Source organism: Chlamydotis macqueenii, chromosome 2, assembly GCF_036417535.1.
Source record: "Chlamydotis macqueenii isolate bChlMac1 chromosome 2, bChlMac1.mat, whole genome shotgun sequence".
Taxonomy (NCBI): Eukaryota; Metazoa; Chordata; class Aves; order Otidiformes; family Otididae; genus Chlamydotis; species Chlamydotis macqueenii.
The window spans coordinates 76489237-76510206 of record NC_141557.1 but is presented as its reverse complement, the minus strand read 5'-3'; the positions used below and the strand labels follow the sequence as shown (position 1 = coordinate 76510206).

Sequence of the window (20970 nt, the reverse complement as noted above, 5' to 3'; positions counted from 1 at the left end):
ATACGTTACCTGTTACGCTCGTAACTTCGGTGATGGGGTGACATCCTTCCTCTATCATAATCTGCCCGGTGCCGACTGCTTTCCTGTCTCCTCCTATCCGGACTCCGGCCTCGATCTCGACGATCCCCATGGTTAGTGGACCGATGCCTGTCGCTGTGAATGTGACTGTGTTCACGATGTCGGTGCTCGTCATAGTGCTTGCTCCTCTCTGGAGATCGTCGATCACTTTGCGACTTCTCTCCCTGGTACTGACCAGTGTGCCGAAAATGGCTGCTGCCGCCACTGCTGTTGGTAGCGCTGCTCTGAAAGGAGCCAGAGTTGTGCTGATAGCTATTGAAGTTAGGTGGTGGGAACGATTGCTGTGAATACCCCGCAGAGTACACAGGCTGGTAGCTGACTTGCTGTGGTATGACTGGTGGGGGGGGAGGATGTGGTACCGTGGGAGGAGGCATCATGTAAGGAAAGGTGCTTTGCCCACCAGGAGTTCCTGGCACAGGAGCGTTGCTAGGATTTGGCACTGGTGGAGGAGCGGGAGGGAAGCATGGAGGCACTGGGAAGCTCTGTCTCATCTGGTGGTTTGGAAATGGTGGCCTCATGGAACACTGGCTGACGGGATTTTGAGTGGAAGGGGGCACTGGAGGAGGATAGGGCACGAAGTCCGGCCTGGGAGGCATGTAACTGGTGGCTGGAGGGTTTGAATAGGTTGTTGGAGGGGCAGTTTGCTGGTCATACTGGTATTGTACAGAGGGCTGCTGTGGGTGAAGCTGCCGTAGGTTCTGAGGGCGGTAGGTCTGTGTTGAAGTTCTTGCTCCCGGTCCCCCCTGACCACGGGGACATCCTCGCCCAGAATGGAAAGACATGGCTCACCTTTAATAAGGAAAATAAAAGTCCAGTGTCACACAATTTTTGTAGGATGTCCTTAATGCAGTTGCAGGAACTACTCCCAAAGCGCTGAAATTACAGTTTCTGCAGTTTCCTTTAACAGAAGCAGTGAACAACGTCCACTGTCTTCAGTGGGAGCTCTGTGCTCCTCGGACCTCTAGTACAGGTCATTTACACCCCTTTGATTCCTTTAAGCCTCGACTCCACAAAAGCACTCTACTGTCTTTAATCCAGAACCCAAACTGGACGACACTCTCTGACTTAGGGCAATGTTAATTTCAACAAACGATACAATTACTGGCTAAGGATACAAGCCCTCTACTAGTACTTACTAGACACTTTGATATAAAGCCTTCTGATAGCCACACCAAAGAAACCACTGATTTTAACAACTGCAATTGCCATCCAAAGTCCCATAAAAAGGAGACCTTTATTCTAAACTCCAGGCAGAATAACTTTACCAGCAACTCATTGCAATTTACCTGGTCCAACAAATCATGTACACTTCAAATGAGACAGTAAAAACTGACATTCCCAACTGAGACCTCAATTTAGTAAAGGACTGAATTCAACAGATATTTCAAATTATTTCAAGTGAGGTAGGTTTATTTTTGTGGAATGACAATCTTAATGATTACAGAAAAAAAAAATATGCAGACTGTGCTTCTACTCCAATTTCCTTGAAATAAATGGTTCCCAAAAAATCCCTCAGCTGCCCACTTGGTCTCACTACCTTTCCAGCAATTGCCATTGCTTCAGATAGGCTTAACTCTTGCTCAAAACTTATGCCTGTATTTAATGCATTGTATTAATGTTTATAAATGAAAACCACTGTGCTTCATTAAAGTTAAAATTCATTCTTTAATTACAATGTTAAGTTTCAAAAACTGAAAAAAAAAGAAAAAAAATATTTAAAATAGGAAATCATTCATGGCATCTTGGCTGAAATGGAGGGAAAGGAAAAAAAAATCATTAGTTAAGTATGCGCAGAACTCAAATCCTGTTTTCCATCAGCAGGAGGGTGAGAAAGAAAACATAGACATACATTTAATTGGAAAGATCACTAGACAAAGAAAACAAAGCCTTCCTTTTACTGAGGCTTTGCTGATGCTGAAGTATATACATAGAATATTATCCCACCTGGTACCACACAACATGGCCAACCTGGACTGCTCAGAGCACTGCTTTCAGCTGCATTCTGGTGCCGCTGCTGCAAAAGATGTAGCTTGCTGCGAGACAGCAGACAACTTCTGGCGAACCAGAGGGAGAAAAGAACAGAGAAGAAGGGGGAAAGGTGGGACATCAAGGAGGAAAAACCAAGAGGACTCTAAGTCTCTCCTTACATATGCAGGGCTTAGTGGAAGCCACTGGAATTTGTGGCAGAGACATTTATTCCCTCTCCAGAGCAACCAGACAAAGGCCAAAGTAAGAATCCTGCATTTCTAGGAGGCAGCGGCCATGGTGGCAAAGCCCCTTGTGCCTGCCCAGTATCATCCAACCTTATAAAAGGTCTCAAAAAGAAAGAACAAGGTGAGGAGGGAAGTCCGTTTCTATTGTTTTGTCTAGCAATACCGCAACCTTTTGTCATTATTAATTCTAATCCATTAGAATCAATTTTGCTTTAGTTCTGCAGTCATGATCTTACACAGCTCAGGCTTGTAACAGAAAACTGTTTTATACTTTTCTGATACTTATACACATATTTTCTTTGAACAGGCTGAGCTAAGCTCTTATTACATTAAACAATTTAAAGCAAAGGCCACTGTACCGTGGTGCCTTGCCTTAAAGGACATTTCTTTTTAACATGTCATAGGATTCAAACAAAAGGTCTTGTTTATCAGCTCACTCTTAAATAGAGCTCTAAGACTTCCCCAACACCAGAGAACCGCTCTGGTTCCACCACCTTAATTTCACTGCTTCTGAATGCATAGAATCACAGCTGCAAAAAAAAAAAAAAAAAAAATTTCATGAAATATGCCCAAATTATTTTAAAGCTCCTTCTACTGCAAACTTTGGTCATGTTCAATTTTAATTTAAATAAATTAAAAAAAAAAAACTGTAAAGGACAAACTTTTGTTTTCCTGTCACCTAGAAGAGAAAGTTTATTGTGCTGGTGGAAGCTACCACACACAAAAGTAATACTAAGTTTCTTAAAAAACACCGAAAAACCCTTTTCATTCCCTGCAGACGCACAGCTGAGGGTAACAGGGCACGGAGACCAGCCTTCATCCAACCACCGCCTCCCACCGGTCTGTAACGGCCTCCAACGGCCACCGAGGCCTCGGAAGAAAACAGAACGGAGGCGAACCCGGCGATGAGACGGACGCTCGGGCCCCGCCGCGCTGCCTTCCCACCGCACGGCCTCGCTCCTCACACGGAGAGGCCGCCTCAGCCGTAGGCCGGCCGGGGCCGCCTGGGCCCCGCCACTCCGACCTCCCCCCAGCACCGGCGCCGCCGCGCCCCCCTCACGCCCATAGCGCCCCGGGGAACCTGTCCCCGCCGCACGCCCCCCGCTCAGAGCGGAGCGGCCCGAGGGAAGCCCCCGCCCGCCCCGCGGCCCCGCGAGTGGGCGGCCGAGCCCACCTGTCGCCCCGCCGCCGAGGCCAGCCCGGCCCGCAGCGCGCCGGCTCCGGAAGAGGAAAGCGATGGGAGGGCGCTGCGGGCGGAAGCACCACCCGCCGGGAGGAAGGGCTGCTGAGCCGGCTTTCGCCCTGCTCAGCTTGCGGCCGCCGCGGCATGAACGGCCCGGCGGCCGGCAGCGGGGAGCCGCCCCGCGGGGGCTGCCTGCGGGCCTACCCGGCGCTGCCGGTGTGGGTGGTGGAGGATCACCAGGACGTGAGTGGGCGGTGGAACGGGGAGTCCTTCGGGGGGTTCACGGGGAGGAGCTTGGTTTGTCTCTTTCTTTCTTTTTCGGCTGTGCGGAGGCTCAGCCTGGCAGGTGGAAGCGCAGGGAGGTGCACGGCGGAACCCCTGTGCGGTCACCGGCGGCCTTCCCGCGGGGTAACCGGGGCCTCCCCCCCCCGCCCCGCCGCCGCCGCCGCCGCCGCCGCCGCGCACAGACCCTGAACCCACGTTCTCTTGCGCTGCTGAAACATAAATGAAGTTCAGTGCCCAGGTGACCTGAATTTCCTTCCTAATGTAATGATTGAGTTAATTAATGCCACGATTGGATTTTGGCATCTTTTTAAGCAATTATTGCGATTTCCCCCACCCCCCTGCCTTTTTGGGTCGTAGTTGCTGTAGTTAAAAGGAAATAATACCCACGTACCTACATTACACTGCTCTTAGAATTAGCTAGACATTAGTGCAGTACCTGGAAACTCAACCCTAGAGAGTATGTAGCATGCCAACAGCAAATTGGTAAATACCAGAGAATCATAGAATGGTTTGGGTTGGAAGGGACCTTTAAAGGTCACCTAGTCCAACCCCCCTGCAAGGAGCAGGGACATCTCCAACTAGATCAGGTTGCTCAGAGCCCTGTCCAGCCTGGCCTTGAATGTTTCCAGGGATGAGGCAACAGCCATCTCTCTGGGCCATTGTGAGATCAGCCATCTCATAACAACATATAATCATATCCTAACAAGCAGGTTTTCTGTAATAACCAGGTACCAAGAGTGTCACTGTGATAGCAGTACTGAAATTGTGACTCCAATGACTTGTCTTTGTTTTACTCTCTCTACTTCTATTTTCAATTAACTTAACAAAGTCTATTAATATTAAATATATACACTACATCTTCAGTATATGTGTGTATATATGCATTGGCCTGTCTTGCATAAAACATATATGGCTTTTCATCCCAAAGTGTAAGAACTTCACAGGAAATTTATACGGTCCTACTGACACTGATGTTCCTGTAGGGCAGGGTGTCACTAGATGCATCATACTTTGATTAATAATAACAGCTGGTGTAAAGGAAATGTTGTTATTAATCTAAAGCAGGAGAACTTGCAAGGTTAGAGATCCTAGTCACTTGTGTCTTCCTCCATCCTCTCCTAGTCTCACAATTTGCAGTAACACTTACCTAAGATTGAACTTTAAAAGCAATAATTCTAGGTTGTTAGGTAGGCCAGATCACTTCTTTTGTCCGAAGAAGTAAAAGTCAGATCAGGGAACCTGTGTTATTTTTAACCTTGTTTTATCTACTATTACAGCAGTATACACATAACTAGTAGTGGGTGAACTAAGGAATTTATTACTAGACAGATAGAATACAGTCCAGATTTCAACTGTCAGTCATGTTTTATGGTTATGCCCATGCAGTACATGCATTTTGTCATCTTAATCAGTTTTATGCAAAAAAAAAAAATAGCTCAATTTCTGTTGTAATGTAGAAATCATGTAATTTTTGTTGCTGTCCTGGTTCTGGCTAGTATAGAGTTAATGTTCACCTGAGCTGGGAGAGGAGCTGGAGTGTGGCACTTGGATGGAGGACACAGCTGGGATAGTTCACTAATTAGCCAACAGCTGAGATAGTTTACCCAAATTAGACAAGGGCTATTCCAAACCCTGTGATATCATGCCCAGTATATAAAGCGAATATGGTGCTGAGGTGTAGTTTTGCTACTTGAGAGAGAGCTAAGTGTCAAGATCCACTATGAGCTATTGTCCTTTAAATTATGTGCTAAAATGTGTTCTTTTATTGTTTTTGTTTTCTTTTCCTCTAGCGTTCTGTTAAATTGTTTTTATACCAACCCATGAGTTTTACCTTTCTTTCTTTCCTAATTCTCCTCCCTATTCCACGGGGGGGCGGGCAATGAGGCAGGGAGTGGGAAAGCAACTGCATGGTATTTTAACTGCCAAATGGGACTAAACAGCAACAGTTGCCCAGTCCTTTCACAGTTTTCACATTCCCTGTATAACAGGGCTGTGGTTCAGAGTCCTTGCTGGATTTGTTCTGTTGGCTAAGGCAGTTACTGTCCCATAACTGTGGGAGGGACTCCACGTACTGCAGCTCAGTGTAAGAGGTATCATGAATCAGCCACTGGTTTTCTTGTCACTCTGTGTTATTACACTTCAGTGCTTTGCTCCGCTATAAACTGATGCATTGCCTCATCTCCTGTTTTTCCCACCTTTGAGGGAAGACCTGCAGCAGGGAATAAAATTGGGCGCTTGAGAAAGGTAATTTCTTTATTGTAGCCGCTAAATCATGTGGGGATTAGGAATGAAGCCCTTTCTGCAAAGGGGATAGGATAAAAGATGAGCTACAGCTTAAATGATGGTGGGGTCAGTTTTCACTCTCTATTGGTTAACTTACAGAACACAAGTAATGAGATGTTTTTATCTCCACAGTACCCATGCGTGGTGAGGAAGCTTTATAGCATGGAGAAGGCAATGCAAGGGTAATGTTCTGTGGAAGAGGAAAGCCATTCCTGGGGTTCAGTTGTAAATTAGTGAGAAGAGCTTCTGCAAACAAGACTTCCTATAAAGAAGGAAAGAGGGAGTGAAGCTATGATTCTTCAGCAGCTTCTCACATGTGAAACTCTTGGGCTCATAATGATTACAGTTCATGAGCTGTCTTGCTGCTGGAGTTGTTTCCCTTTTATATTGTTTTACATGTCCTCCAACCCAAATTCTAAAGGAATAAAAGTGGGATTAGTGTTTTTGCTGTTATAGCCGTTGCACTTCTTCAGCTCACTGGTTACAATGGAAATATTATTTGTGTTGTTTTAGGTGCTACCTTTTATCTATCGTGCCATTGGTTCAAAGCATCTTCCTGCCAGTAACATCAGCTTTGTTCATCTTGATTCCCATCCAGACCTTCTTATTCCTGTGAATATGCCTGCAGACACTGTATTTGACAAAGAAGCTCTTTTTAGGTAAGTCCTGGATACTGCATCAGAATACTTTTAAGTCAGCTTTCCTACTGCCTTTATTTTACAGTGAATATTGGTATGACTGCTTAGTAGGACATAGGAACAAAAGAGGTGCAAGTCAGCCTCAAGTTGTATTTTCTGTTGATTCACTTTTGCTGAAAACTTTTTTTTTTTTAATGGAAAAAGTTATGTTTGTGGTTTTTTAATGTGGTCAAATATTTAAGTCTTATATGAAGCAATTGAAGACTTACAAATTTACTTTGTTTAGTTGTTCAGTAGTATATCATATTATTAGGCCAATTAGTTCCTCTGAGTAACAGGACAGCACCCTGAGGGGATGCTTTATGTCTGAAGAGCTGTGGTTTTAGAACAGCCTTTCTCTTTTCATACTGAAAAATTGACTTTGGAATTGAAATAACATCTTCTATGTCGACATGGTGAATATGCGAAGTTGAACAAGATTTTCTTATTAAGATCATTAAGACCAATATTTTCCCCCAACTTCTTAGGTAGGTAAGAAGCCACAGAGTGATCTTTGCTATTGTCTTTCTTTTCCTTTTTTAAAATAAGTATTGATTGCTTCAGTTTATAGTGATTTACAGCAATGACAAGATTATGTAATTGGTATATATGTAATTGTATCGTGCCATCTGTAGTCAATATTTTGTTTTCTTTGTACGATTAATAAGAAATTTAAAATTTACTTAAAGTGGTTTACATTAAAATACTCTTTGAGGTCAGTTTGAAGTTATTTAGAACAGTGTTGATGGTGCTCCTTGTACTTTCTTCTGTGTGATGCGTCAAAAGAGAAAGGACAACAAATCTATATAATTTATAATCAAAGTGCCATACTCAGAGTAAAGCTGATTGCAGTCTATAATCTTGACTTTTAAAATTCTGCTGTAGACATTTTGGGTCTGTTTTACAAATAAAGGTTTCCCTCTTTTTCTTTCTTTGATGATGTGAACCTTACACAGAGTACTGATTTGCATGGGGGCTTTCAAGATGTGGAAGATGTTTGTTGTGTTCTTGACCTTGTTTTACATACAGGGAAAGTAACAGTATTATCTCCAGCCTTTCTCTATTCATTACAGTGAATTAAGTATTGAGAACTGGATTATGCCTGCTGTTTATGCTGGCCATATTTCTCAAGTAGTATGGCTTCACCCACCCTGGGCTCAGCAGATCTCAGAAGGAAAACACCATTTCTTAATTGGGAAGGACATATCAACAACTACAATAAGGTAAATTATCTGCTATCATATACTAATAATGTTTAGAGGTTTAGATTGGATAGGCTTTAGGGGAGGTTTCAATTGGATATTAGGAAAATTTATTTACTGAAAGAGTGGTCAAGCCTTGGAACAGGCTGCCCAGGGAAGTGGTAGAGTCACCATCCCTGGAAGTGTTCAAAAACTGCGTACATGTGGCACTTCAGGACATGGTTTAGTAGACATTGTGGTGTTGGGTTGACGGTGGGACTTGATCTTAGAGGTCTTTTCCAAATGTAATGATTCTATGATTGTATAATACAAAGGCTATCTCTAAAGCTTTTCATGGGTAGTTTTCTCATTTATTGTTGGATAAAGATGGAAATTTAATTTGTATTTGTGAGTTCCTTAGGACCTAATGTGACTGACTATTTGTGTGAGTGGGTACAGTTAAAATTGTGCCTTACATTCTTATTTTAATAGGTAATTTTAGGTATTCACATTTCATTTCAGCTACCCAAATTTTAAATTAGTTCTCTTCATTAAAATCAAAATTTCAGAAAGCAGTCATTTTTAACAGAGAATTTGGGTAACAGCATTAGATCCTTCTCAGTCCTCCAGTATCAGGACAAAACAAACACAGTTCCCTCAGCTTCCCCATCATGTGCTCCAGCCCTAATCACCTTAACAGCCCTTCTTCAGTTTGTTATCATCTCTTTTGTCCTAGAGGCCCAAACCTGGGCAGAGTATGTCAAATGTGACCTCACTGATGCTTAATAAGAGGAGAAATCTCTTCCCTTCCCTTGATGAGTCTGTTTTTCTCATGTGTGTGGTGTTGTTGTTGTTGTTTTCTTAAGTTAATATACTAGTTAAGCGCTGAAACAGGTACACAGGCAGACAGTGAATTCTCCATTCTTTGATAAAATCAAAACTTAACTGGATGTGGCCCTGGGCTGGCTCATCAAGCTTTGAAGTTAGTTCTGTTTCAAGCAGATGATTGATGAGAGACTTCCAGATGTCCCTTCCAATCTTAATCATTCTGTTTTTTGAGCTCCGGTGACAGCCCCTCATAATTCTGCGGGATGCAGACAATGACAATTTGACTGCATTGTAACTCTGTACAGCTTGAATGGACGTTTACAAATCATGTCTCTTGCTGGCAAAACAGAATAAATCTTTTGAAGCAAGTTTAACAGAAAGCAGCAGAGAAATGCTTTGGTTTACCACCTAAAATTAAACACAAAAGCTCTGCAGTTGTGAGTCTGAGGCCTAAAGTAAACCTAAATAATAAGCCAAAAGCTGATGCTTTCAGTTAGATTTAACCATGAGAACTAGCATACATGTAGAAATACTTGAAAACATTTCCAGTTGCCTTTTGAAGATGGTCAGGTACCTTTTCTTCAGGTTCTGGGCTTAAAAAAATCATGAAGGAAGAAAGGGAAAGAGTCCTCAGAAATACAAACTTCCTAAAAGTTTTGTTGACATCAGGTGGCTGGATAGGCGATAGATACCTTAGTGTCCTACTAAGGGAAGACTGTAGCATGAGCTCATGTTGAACTGTGGAGAATTTCAGAGAAGCCCTGTGAATGCCCCATCAACAAGATGGAAGTAGTGATCCAGGCTGTCACCTTATCAGGCCTAGGATAATCCAGCCACAAGACATGGGGCAACTAAGCTTCAAATTTCTTCTGCTCATGAAATTTTTTGTCTTTGTGGTTGGTTGATGATGATACGCTGTAATCAAATGAGGCCATAATGTAAGTGACCAAAATTCACACTTCTTAAGCTTGATTTTGGATCTGAATTTTAACATGCTTAAGACTTAATGTGCTGAAATATGGCTTTTCATTTTCACTGTAAGTGGAGTTTTTAGCATTGTTGGGTTTTGATTTTAATGTAGCTATTCATCCTTGAGTTACTGGCTCTCCCCCACTTAAAATAGAGAATCTCTGTTGGTGGTAAAGAAAAGTTAAATGCTACCTATTAATACATAATATTTTACTTTTAGTAAATCAATATCCATGGGTTTCAGGGCACTTCTCAAACACAACTAACAGAATTTTCCTTGAAAAATAGCCAAACCAAGACAAAATATACATAGCTGGACAGTCTTATATGCCATAATATTGACAATATCTTGTTAAATTCTGGATGTTGTCTTTAAAATGCAATTCAATGGCAAGTTAACTGTAGCAACACATAACGTAGACTTCTTCTTATCCATTGAAAACCTTGTAGGGCTATCATAAGAAATATAGGGTGAATTTTAATGTTAATTCAGCAATGAAGAAGTAGGAAAAAACTTCAATTTAAAAATCTATGGATTAAAATAGATAATTTTATGTACACAGTTCTGTTGCTTTTGTTACCCATCAAGCATCTGTTCATTCTTCTCAGGATTCCTTAAGTGTACATGCTTTTTCCTAAGCTCTTTGCGAAGATGTATATTAACTGTGAGTTATTGTCAATTGTAGGGTTACAGGTACTGATCATTACTTTTTAAGTGATGGTCTTTATGTCCCTGCTGATCAGCTAGAAAACCAGAAGCCATTAAATTTACATGTCATTCTCGTCAGTCCTACTGAAGCATCAAACAGCCAGGAAGAAAATGGCGAAGTAGTATCTGCTAAGAGACTGAAGCTAGATACAGATGACACAGCAAGCACTGCTTCTGCCTCTTCATCAGTGGCTCCTGGTGACCTTGATCACAGCATCCCAACTCCAAAGAAAATGGAAGTACAAGATGCAAGTGCCCCGAACAAGGCAGAAACATTGTCAGAGTGCTCAGCTTCAAGATCTCTCAGAAACAGTGAATGTCCAATAAGGGAAGTTGTTAAAGATGTCTGCCAAGTACTGCAGAAAGGGGATGCATATGTTTTAGACATTGACTTAGATTTTTTTTCAGTTAAAAATCCCTTCAAAGAAATGTACACACAGGTAAGCAAGACAATGGAGAGGCCTCTTACCATTCACAAAAGAGTACTAGTCCTAGCATTTATGTCTATGGAAAGATTTCCATCTAAGCTAAGTTAGCAGATCAGCTGATCATGATTTATGATTCATGGTAATATTTGAAGGAGAGACATTCTAAGGTAGCGTACACACCAAAGAATTGCAACAGCCTAATAGGGATAGATCCTTATGTTTGAAATTGGTATTGAGTGCACGTTCAAGGTCAGAGGTGTATGGCTCACCTCAGCTTGTTGCTTGGGGCATAAAAGCTGTACTTGGGTTTCCAAAGGTGATGTTCCAGATACCCACAGCAGGATTCATCAGGGAGGGATGGCAGATTGTGTCGATTTTTATGATACAGGAAAGCCACAATGGTATCGGGACACTGCCTTTCAAAAAGGCATTGTAGTGTTGATTATCCGAAGAGCAGTAACTTGTCCTGATGAGAGGCTGTTACTCTCATTTCCTTTGTCTGTACTGCTGAATATAAGGATGAGCAAGCAGCTGTTCTCTCTGATGCCATGGCTTTGAGCTTAAGACTCTGCCTTGTATTCCATTTATAACTTGGCTGCATAGTGTCGTAGTTCAGCCCTGATCGGGACCAGACTACACAGTCTCTCTCTCACTCCCCCCACCTTCCGAGAGAACAGGGAGAGAAAATATAAGAAAAACGGCTCGAGGTTTGCGATAAGGACAGGGAGAAATCCTTAAAGTTACCGTCACGGGCAAAACAGACTCAACTTGGGGAAAACTATTCATTTATTACTACAAACAGCAGGATAATGAGACAGAGAACAAGATAACCTCCATCCACCCCTCCCTCTTCCCAGGCTTAACATTATCTCTACTACCTTCCCCTCCCGAGCGGCACAGGGGGGAAGAGGGGATGGGGGTCGCGGTCAGTTCATCATACATTGTTTCACGCTGCTGCTTCATGGTCGGGGAAGAACTCCTCACATTCCTCCCCTGCTCCGTTGTGGGGTCCCACCCCTACACCACAGTCCTTCGTGGAACTGCTCCGGCGTGGGTCATCTCTTCCACGAGGTGCAGTCCCTTCAGAACAGCTGTCCCAGCGGGCCCTCCACGGGCCACAGCCGCTTTCGGGCATCCACCTCCCCTGGTACGGGGCCCTTCATGGGCTCCAAGTGGATCTCTGCTCCTCCGTGGACCTCCATGGGCTGCAGGGGGACAACCTGCTCCACCATGGTCGTCACCACAGGCTGCAGGGGAATCTTGGCCAGGAGCCGCATTACTCCTCCCCCTCCTTCTGAACTGACCTTGGCGTCTGCAGCCGTTCCTCACAACAGGCAGGCAGATGCCTCTCAGGATCTTTTTTACATCTTATTCGCTTCTTATCTCCTCTCCACTTCTTGCAGCCGGGCTGGACCGAGTTGGGCCCAGTTGGCTGCCTGGCAAGAGGCCAGAGGGTGAGGCCTGCAAGGCCCATGAGGCCTGCGCCTCCCCCTCTGCGCCTCTGCCCCCGCTCAGCTGCTTCACATCTTCTCTTCTCTTTTTTTTTTCCTGTTTTCCCCTTCTTAAATACGTTATCACAGAGGCGTTATCAAGGAACATTCTGCTACCAATTGGCTCGGCCTTGGCCAGCAGCGGGTCCACCCTAGGCCCGGCCGAGTCCCCTGAACAAAGGGGAGCGACTTCTAGCAGTTTCCTAGAGAAGCTGCCACCTTAGGCCCCCCCTCATTAACAAAACCACGACACATAGCAAAGGTACCTCACCTGTACAGAGTCATAAATATGTAGATCCTCAAAGGTGCAAAGGAGTTAGCACCTTTTCTTGATGTGAACAGAATTTTTAGGAGCTAACTAATATGCCCTGAAAACTGGGTATGGCATTTAAGTTTACAAATTCTTCTGCAATATCCTGACTGGTTTGAGGATTTAAATCTCTTTGTAACACTTTTAACTTCAGCCTGTGCTGGAGAACATCTGACATCTTTGAGTTTCAGCTAGACTACTGCTTTCTTGTTCACAGTAAAGAAGTGAATATAGTGCCCCTAACCTCTATTACCTTCTGACACTCTACATTTATGATCACAGTTCTCTTCAGACAATGTGCAAGGCTTGTTGTTCTGAATCAGAGAGAAGCGTACAGCAAAGGGAAAGAACTGTGGGGGTCTTATCATGTAAGAATAAAATTCAGTACCCCTCTTAGGGCTTGAAATACTTTCTGAGTAAAATAATGGAGGAGGGATTTTTTGGAGGTGAGGGGTTCTTGTGCCTTTTTTTTTTTTTTTTTTTTTTTTTGTACTATGATAGGTTCTCAGTTCTAGGAACCACTTTTGGAAGTGGACTTACACAGAGCACCCAGTGTACCTTCTTGATATAGCAAATTCATTTGCAATTAATATTTCTTATCTGTGCTCCCTCTATGGTAAATTATGATAATTTCATACAAAAATTTTTCTAAAGTTAACACTTGAAACATAAGAATCCAAGGAAAAGGTAAAAAGCAAATATAGTTCACTGATCCTGAAGAGTGTTGTCTTCCCGCCAACAAAAGTCTAAAATCAAAACATTGCCTTAAAGATGCTTTGTATTTCTGTAAAAATTAAATAGTCTACACATCCTTTCTCCCTCTGCTCTGAAAAATTCATGTGTGTTCACCTTTTTAATGTTGTTAAGTAAATAATGAGATCTGTTTATCCTTGGTTAATTAAACCTGAGTGTTATCAAGGAGTAGGGTTGACAAGCCTCTGTAATAGTTTACTTGTGAATTTGTTGGCCAGACAGCCAGAAGCCTTTACCTGTCCTGTTTTCCTTTAGTCATACTCTCCTTTTGGCTTTGTCTGCCTAAGTCTGCCATTTCATTTTTATACAGCATCTTATTGGGACCTTAGTTCAGCAGCATGTATGTTTAATTTCAGAGACTCTAACTAACAGACTGTAAATAATAGCTTTTAAAGCTGTGTTCTTGAAGTCAAGTTTAAAGTTAAGCAATTAAAAAATGTTTGGCTGAGGCCGTGAAGTGTTGCTTTCTTAAGCCTCACAGCCTCTTCCTCACCTGCATTTATAGAGTTTTGGTTTCAGTACTAGAGTAGAGGAATGATCTTGGTGATCAGATTCTTTTTTTTTAAGAAGGAAGGCTTTGAGGATTGTCTTTCTTATTTGAAGAGTCTAATTTTTTGCCTCTTTTTTTTTTATCTTTTTCAAAGACAGAATATGAGCTTTTGCAAGAGCTGTACAGTTTCAAGAAGCCTCATAGAAATGCAACAGAGGTATGCTGTTTCCTTGTGGATGTATGAAGGAATGATTCTTTTGATTTACCCAATAAAAATGAGTTTATGACAAGGAAGGAACCTATGAAAGGTGCTTAATGAAGTGGTCTCCAATTAAGCTAAGCAGCATGCTGAATGCTAATCAGCAGCATCTTAGGAATTCTTTCCTATTAAACGTTTTGGTTAAACATGTGAATTGCATAAACGTTTAGCCTGAGTGTGAAAATTAATTTCTGTAAACAAGTGGTAATTGACAAGGAAGAAATGAAAACATAGCAAGTCATCTGCAATCTCGTTCTTTCTATGGCTCAACAGAGCTTTGATATAGGGGTTTTTTGTTTTGGTTTGGGTTTTTTTGTCTGGTGTTTTGGTTTTTTTTGTGGTTTTTTTTTTTTTTTTTTTTTTTGGGTTGGTTGGTTTTTTTTCCCCTCCAGGTTCTCCCATTCCTGGCCCCAGTTGCTCTTCCATGATAGTCACAGCCATGCTGAATACCTAACTGGTATTTTACCTGGATGCATTTTGTGCTTCTGAATCATGGAAATGTAAGCCTGCTGTAGCTATCAAAATAGTCATTCAGCCCTGAGCCAAAACCATGGAGACAGCCATATTAATGATCGTTACACCAAGCAATTTCTAAACAAGGTCTTGTCATTACTTTCATAATCTCATCTGAACACTATTACAGAGAGATTTAACACTTATAATTATCACAGATGAATGGATCACAATTAATACGTGTGTATAAAGAAATTGTGGAATGTGGAAGTTTGTCAAATTGATTTTCATATTTCTTAGTCAATCAGCAATAAAAACAGGTACCTATTTAAAAGGTAGCTAAATGTAAAAGGGGTAAATGCTTGTGATTTAAGTGCCCAATATTATTTCAGGGTATAAGTTATTTACAAAAGCCAACAAATTTATAGGAGGCAACTGAAATGGTTAGTAGACAGTGAGTAATGAATAGATATAGAACTGAACAAGGCAAGACTAGATTCGTGGATGGTTGTATAGTGAGACAGTCAATTTAAAGGGTTTGAAGACAGAAAGCTAGTGAACTTTGTGTCTTTCAAAGTTTCAGAAAATATCCTAGATGTCTATTTCTTAATATCTGTTTTCATAGTTCCAGAGTATGGTTAGATGTACATTTTTATTATACCACAACATAAGTGTGTTTGGGATTTTTATGTTTGGTTTTGGTTTTTAAGTAGTATAGAGGGAGATTGGATGTGTCTTTAAGGTTAGTTACTGGTGCTGCTTAGAAAAATATCTTATTCATGCCCCAGTACAGGATCATAAAGCTGCACTTCGTGAGTAGTTGATGCCCTCAGCTCCTCTTAAAAATTAGTCCAAACTTGGCATCACTGGCCAAAAGAAGTAGCGTGTGATACAACCAGCAGAATCCTAAAAGGGGATTGTTGTGTTCTTAATGTTACCCATCTATTCCAATGTGCTTTTTAATAACTTTCCCTCACAGACCACTGCATTTTTAATACCAAATATGCCAAGGTTGCTTTTCATTCGCTGTGTTACTTAAGATCTCTTTCTGCAAATGTTTGCATGTACAACTGTATTCATGTATGTAGCCTCACCCCAAGAAGGTTGCCTCTTTATGTGTTCTGAACTTTCTAAGAAAGGCCATAAACCTTTGCAAGATCAGAGCAATAACTGATTTTTAAAATTAATTCCATGTTTTTTCAGGCACACAGGGTTGAAACAACCTCAAAGCATCAAATAGCCCATTTTGTTTTTCTGAAAATACATTTGATTTAATAATATTATCTTTTTTTAAAACTTAAAAAAGTACATTTTCCTTTTATTATAAAAATGTGTAAAGCTTGTACTCATATGAGCATTTCAATGTTATGGAAACAAATCCAACAATTAGTCATATACAGTTTCTTAGCTCTCCACAGTGTATTTTGCCAAAATGTGGATCTGGCTTTTTTAGTTTGTTGTGGGAAAGACAGAAAAAGAGAGATGATTTATTCTGAAAGTGTAACAGCTTCTGCAGGCATTAATTCTGATCACCTTGAAAAGATGTTCTGTAGTTATTTCTGATTCCCCACTTCCAGTAGATCAATAATTTCAGAGTTTAAATCATAGGGTAACCCGTGACATTCTTACCTGGTTTTTTCCTAACATGCTTTTATATGTCCTTATTTAAAGGAGGGCTTGCTGGATTGTGTTGAAAACCGTGTTCATCAGCTAGAAGACTTGGAAGCAGCATTTGCAGATTTGTGTGACAGTGATGATGAAGAGACCCTACGGAAGTGGGCTTCATATCCTGGGTAGGACATTTCTAAATGGCTTAAAATGCAAACAGTAGTTTGGGAACTGATTAGCCCAGCACTTTGCTAACAGAAAAGGAGAGAGGCTAGATAGAATCTACACAAGGCTACCATTTTTCCTTTAGTTTTAGAGGAGAAAGAGTCAGACAAAACAAAAGAAAAGGCTGTCTGCTATCTTCAGTGCCATGGTAAGCCTTCCAAGATCAGTCTTGTACAGGTTCATGCAAATTCTGTGGAGGGAGTCATGTTAGGTGACTGAAAGTTCAGTGATCTGTGTGAAACAGCTCTCAAAGCAACAAGCGACAGAAGGACTTCTTTGGTGCTCCCGAAGGTTCTACTTTCTGTGTAAAAGTGGAAATGAATGAAAGGCTGTGAGCAGCAGTGTCCACAAAACATCTTGGCAGCATCTGCTGTGTTTCTAAACTGAATGTTTTCAGCTGAAAGGAAACAGCAAAAGTCGGTGCTTTCCCTTGATAGGAAGATCACTCATTTTCCCTGTCAAATGCAGCAGTGACTCCCAGACCTGTGTAACAGACCACAAGCATTTCCTGTCAAGTTCCTACAACTTTGAGCTACAACAGCTTCTCTCCAGGTCTGCCCTAAAAGCACAAAGAGGTCTTGCCAGAGACAAGTATGAGTGTAAGGGCTTTCTAAGAAAGACCTGCTGAAACAGTACAGTAGTACTGATAATTTCCATTTTCCCAAGGTGCAAGATGACACAGAGAGGCAAATCTCATTTTCAAATTCTAGGCCACGCTAACTTCTGCTTTCTTCTTTTCTCTCCCTCTCTTTCTTTTTAATCCACTTAAGGTAAATATATGTTTCCAGCTGTTTATTCAACAGTTTTGGTTTTGTTTTAACTCCAGAATGAAGCCACTTGTTCAACTAGTTCAGAGTTTGAAAACCAGGATGGAAAGCCCAGACTATGAAATGGTAAGTGACTAGGTAAAAGAGCAGAAAGTAGACAGATTTCAAAAGCGTAGCTTCAACAGGGAGGGGAGAGATGATGTTTCATTTCAGACTTGCTGCTTGATTCAAGACTTTGTGACATTTTTGGTAGTTTTCATTTTTTTAATACATCTTATGACTTAGACCAGTTTTCCTTTTCAAAGCTTCTTAATTTCTACTCTGCTTGTCTATATTTAGATAACATTAATGTGATCTTTCAGGACTATGACATCTCAGGCTGCTTCCTGTGAAAGAAGATTTTATTTCACCAGGGTCTTTCTATATAGAACTTAAGGTACCTATTTGTAAAGGATCAGACCCATAATCTTCAAGGCGTGCAGCATACTCTGAATTCATAGGAGAGGTACGGTGTATTGGAGATAATGAAGCAATCCATACAACCTCCAGAATTTTATTCCTTTTGTTTAAAGAAAAAGTTGGGGGAAAAAAAACCCAGCTCTTACTGCCTGAAGAGGTGTAAGTTACCTACTAGGCTAGGGATGGTACCTTGGAGACTTTTTACACAGATAAGCTGTATCAATAATTAATCAAAAGAAATTAAATCTCTGTTTAATTTATATGTAGGTCCATCAGGCTGGTCTGACCTGTGATTATATGGAGCTTCCTCACCATGTCAGCACTGAAGAGGAGATCGAAGGCCTCATAAAATCCGTTAAAGATCTACTAAAAGATATGCCTAAGCCCACACTTGTGACAATTGCTCGGTAAGACTATGTAGATACTTTTACTTTAAGATGCTCAGAATGTGATTGCGAAGCTAAATGATTCTATCCATATAGCACTGATAGGCACGTATTAAATTATTTCTTAAAGTGGAAACCTTACTCTGTAGTGAAAATTGACATTTGAAAATGTTGATCGTAAGGCAGTGACAGTATCTGCACAGCTAAGAGAAGGTTCTGTCCTGATGGCTGGTTTTACTGGGCTTTAGAGTAGCTAGGACAGATTTCAAAAGCAGTAAAAACATAATGACTTTTTGAGCTTCAGCACAGGCTATGTAAAACCTGCAATGAGGCCTTGTGTGTGTTGAGATTGATAGCTAACACTGGGGTTTATACATCTCTACTACTTTTATTGCTTTTTCTAGTTAGAGCAAAGCTAGCTTGGGCAAGCCTGCATGGGCTGAAATCACACCTTCCTTACTCTCTTGTTCTATGGTTCATTGTACTACAGATAGGTTTTCTGTTTTCAGTGCAACTTCTGATGGAAGTGGTTTTCATCTAATAGGCTGAAAGGGATTTGTGTTCTAGAAAGCTGTAGTACAGCTTTGTTTGGGGTAAAAGTTATGCTTCCAGGACTGTAAGCGTATTATTTGGGAGAACATGGTGAAGTTTGAGGTCAGGGACCTGGGAGAACCAGGGATCTGTCCTGGGAAAACTTAATTTGAAGACCACAGTGTATCTGTTGACAAATTCCTGTAATTTAATCACTTCAGAAGTACTAAGTGTGCCCTTAAAGGGCAAGCAACCATAGCAGAAGCTGCAGTGAAATTGTTTTTGTCCAAAAGGAATAGTATGACTAATACCTACAGTAAAAGAAAGCTGTATTTCCTGTGCCAGGTGCAGGCTTACCATCTATTATTGCAAAGAAAATACAGAATCATTTATGTAGATCTTGACAGATATAAAATCCAAAAAGTGTCAGCTGTGCTTTTGCAGTTCATTAGCAGATACTGTAAATAATGGTATGTCCCAGGGACTGTGAAGATTTGTTTTTCAAGGTTTTTTTTACATATTCTAGTAGTAGTATTTCAATTCTTAAATCTTAACTTTAAACCAGTCCTTTAGTTAGATCATTTTAACTTTAACTGCCAATATGTTGTGTGTCAGAGTCAGGAAGAGAGTAGAATTGGAAGGATGAATAGGTCACATTTCTAATCTGCTCCAGACTTTCTGTTCGACTTCAGGCAAACTGCTACCATTGAAAGTAGTGAGGAGAAGCACAGTGCTAGGCTTTGAAGGGATGCTGCGAGGCAGAACTCACCACAGTTCAAAAGTAGCTTCCGCCTAGACACAGAGCATTGCAAGAATACAAAATGTGGTAGTGGTGGCGGCGATATCTGTACACTCATGCTTTTTTCAATTCCTTGTTACAGATCAAGTTTGGATGACTATTGCCCTTCAGAGCAGGTTGACATCATACAAGAAAAAGTTCTCAGTTTGCTAGGTTCGGTGTATGGCACACTGGATGTACACTTAGATTACTCAAGCACTTCATCTTCTTTGTGACCTTTCTTCATGTATTGCCTTCTAATGCAGCGGATTAATTTAAATTGCATATTAGCTACGGTTGCAGGGGGAAAAATACTGTTATTTCAGCAGGTGGCACTAGAACCCAAGCTGACCAAGAGCTGGTTTTGAGTTGCATTGCTTTCTCCAAGTCAGCAGCATTTGAGCCGTCACTTGTTTGGTTTTGTTCAGCTTAGTTCTGTGGTTATTATTTTTACTATCTTCTTAAAACCTAGTGGAAGATAAACTATTTTTTGTCCATAAAATGTATTTTTTCACTTAATTCTATAAGTATGCGTAAAAAAAAAAAAGTATAAACTTCTTAAAATAAATGGATTTCTTTTATGTAATCAAAGTTTTTAAATGGAATTTAGTGAGTAACAGTCATGTTCCTGAGTTGCAGTATGCATTTAAAGAAGAAAAAAATCTCAACAATGCCATTAAAGACATTTGGTTTATATAGTGATCTTTCTTAACTGCTGTGCTTGAGATGACCAGAAATCCCCCCAGCATTTCTTTGGAGCAGCTTATTGCTTCTGCCCCATCCACAAACTGTCATTTATATTTATACTCTGTTGCATTAATATTGTCTTATTTTGCCTTTGAGTATTTCATTGGTGACTCAAATAATATCCCTAATGTAGAGACATTGTCTTGGTATTTTCATTTTTACTTATTTTTGAGGATAAAAAGTGGGCGTGCATGTGCATGCTTTTATCTGTTGAATCTCGTAAGGAGTTGAATTGATGTTTTCTTCTAAACCAAATATTTAACTTCACTGAAGTCAGCAGAAAAACCTTTTATACCAGGTTTTTGCTCATTTCAGTGTTGCTATTTGGAAAGTAACAGTTTTAGAACTATTTAATTTAGAAAGCAATCTGGTCTAGAGAAAACTGCCACTTCCGGAGGAACAAAAACCCACAGGAGTTAAACTGAAACAGAAAAGGGAAAATACCACCTAGAATACTGGTTTTTACTATGAATAAATTTTGCTTGAAATTTCTTCTGAAGTAGTTAAATTCATATCTTAACATTAGTATCTGCTCTATAGAGACTTTGTGCACTTTTACAGTTTTTTACTACTACTTCTGTTGATATAAATTACTGTATTATAAATTGTAAATACATAAATATTTTAAAATATTTCTTCTAGTAGAATAAATTCTATGACCATGGACCCATTTTCTTTGTGCTTACGCATTCTGATGCAAAGATGTGGCTAGCCTTGGATCCAAAATCCTTAATACTTCACAAATTATACACAGCGATACTCTGTGTACAGAAACTAAGTGGAGTCAGATCACGTACTGCTTGTGTAAAGTTTTTTGTTTGGTTTGGTTTTTTTTTGGTTTGTTTTTTGTTTGGTTGGTTTTTTTGTTGTTTTTTAAAGA

The 20970-nt window shown here is 40.8% G+C and overlaps 2 protein-coding genes across 3 annotated transcripts in view; one reads left to right on the top strand and one right to left on the bottom strand.

Moving 5' to 3' along the window:
* Nucleotides 1–3525, bottom strand: part of DROSHA (drosha ribonuclease III) — a 75827-nt gene extending 72302 nt beyond the window's left edge. The window contains exons 1-2 of one of the 2 annotated variants that reach the window (XM_086740348.1): nucleotides 3466–3525; nucleotides 10–867 (exon numbers count right to left, since the gene is read on the bottom strand). In XM_086740348.1, coding sequence (XP_086596474.1) covers nucleotides 10–860 — 851 coding nt within the window. In that variant the 5' untranslated portion in view covers nucleotides 861–867; nucleotides 3466–3525. Of the gene's footprint in view, nucleotides 1–9; nucleotides 868–2022; nucleotides 2335–3465 lie in introns of those variants that run through there. The other variant, XM_086740349.1, reaches the window with a different exon arrangement.
* Nucleotides 3526–3581: 56 nt separating this feature from the next.
* C2H5orf22 (chromosome 2 C5orf22 homolog) lies at nucleotides 3582–20760 on the top strand. The gene is made up of 9 exons (XM_086740346.1): nucleotides 3582–3717; nucleotides 6556–6701; nucleotides 7793–7942; nucleotides 10384–10846; nucleotides 14032–14094; nucleotides 16261–16382; nucleotides 17249–17315; nucleotides 17916–18055; nucleotides 19447–20760. Exons 1-9 carry the CDS (start codon nucleotides 3619–3621, stop codon nucleotides 19577–19579), a joined length of 1383 nt encoding a protein of 460 aa, XP_086596472.1. The 5' UTR covers nucleotides 3582–3618; the 3' UTR covers nucleotides 19580–20760.
* Nucleotides 20761–20970: the final 210 nt, after the last annotated feature.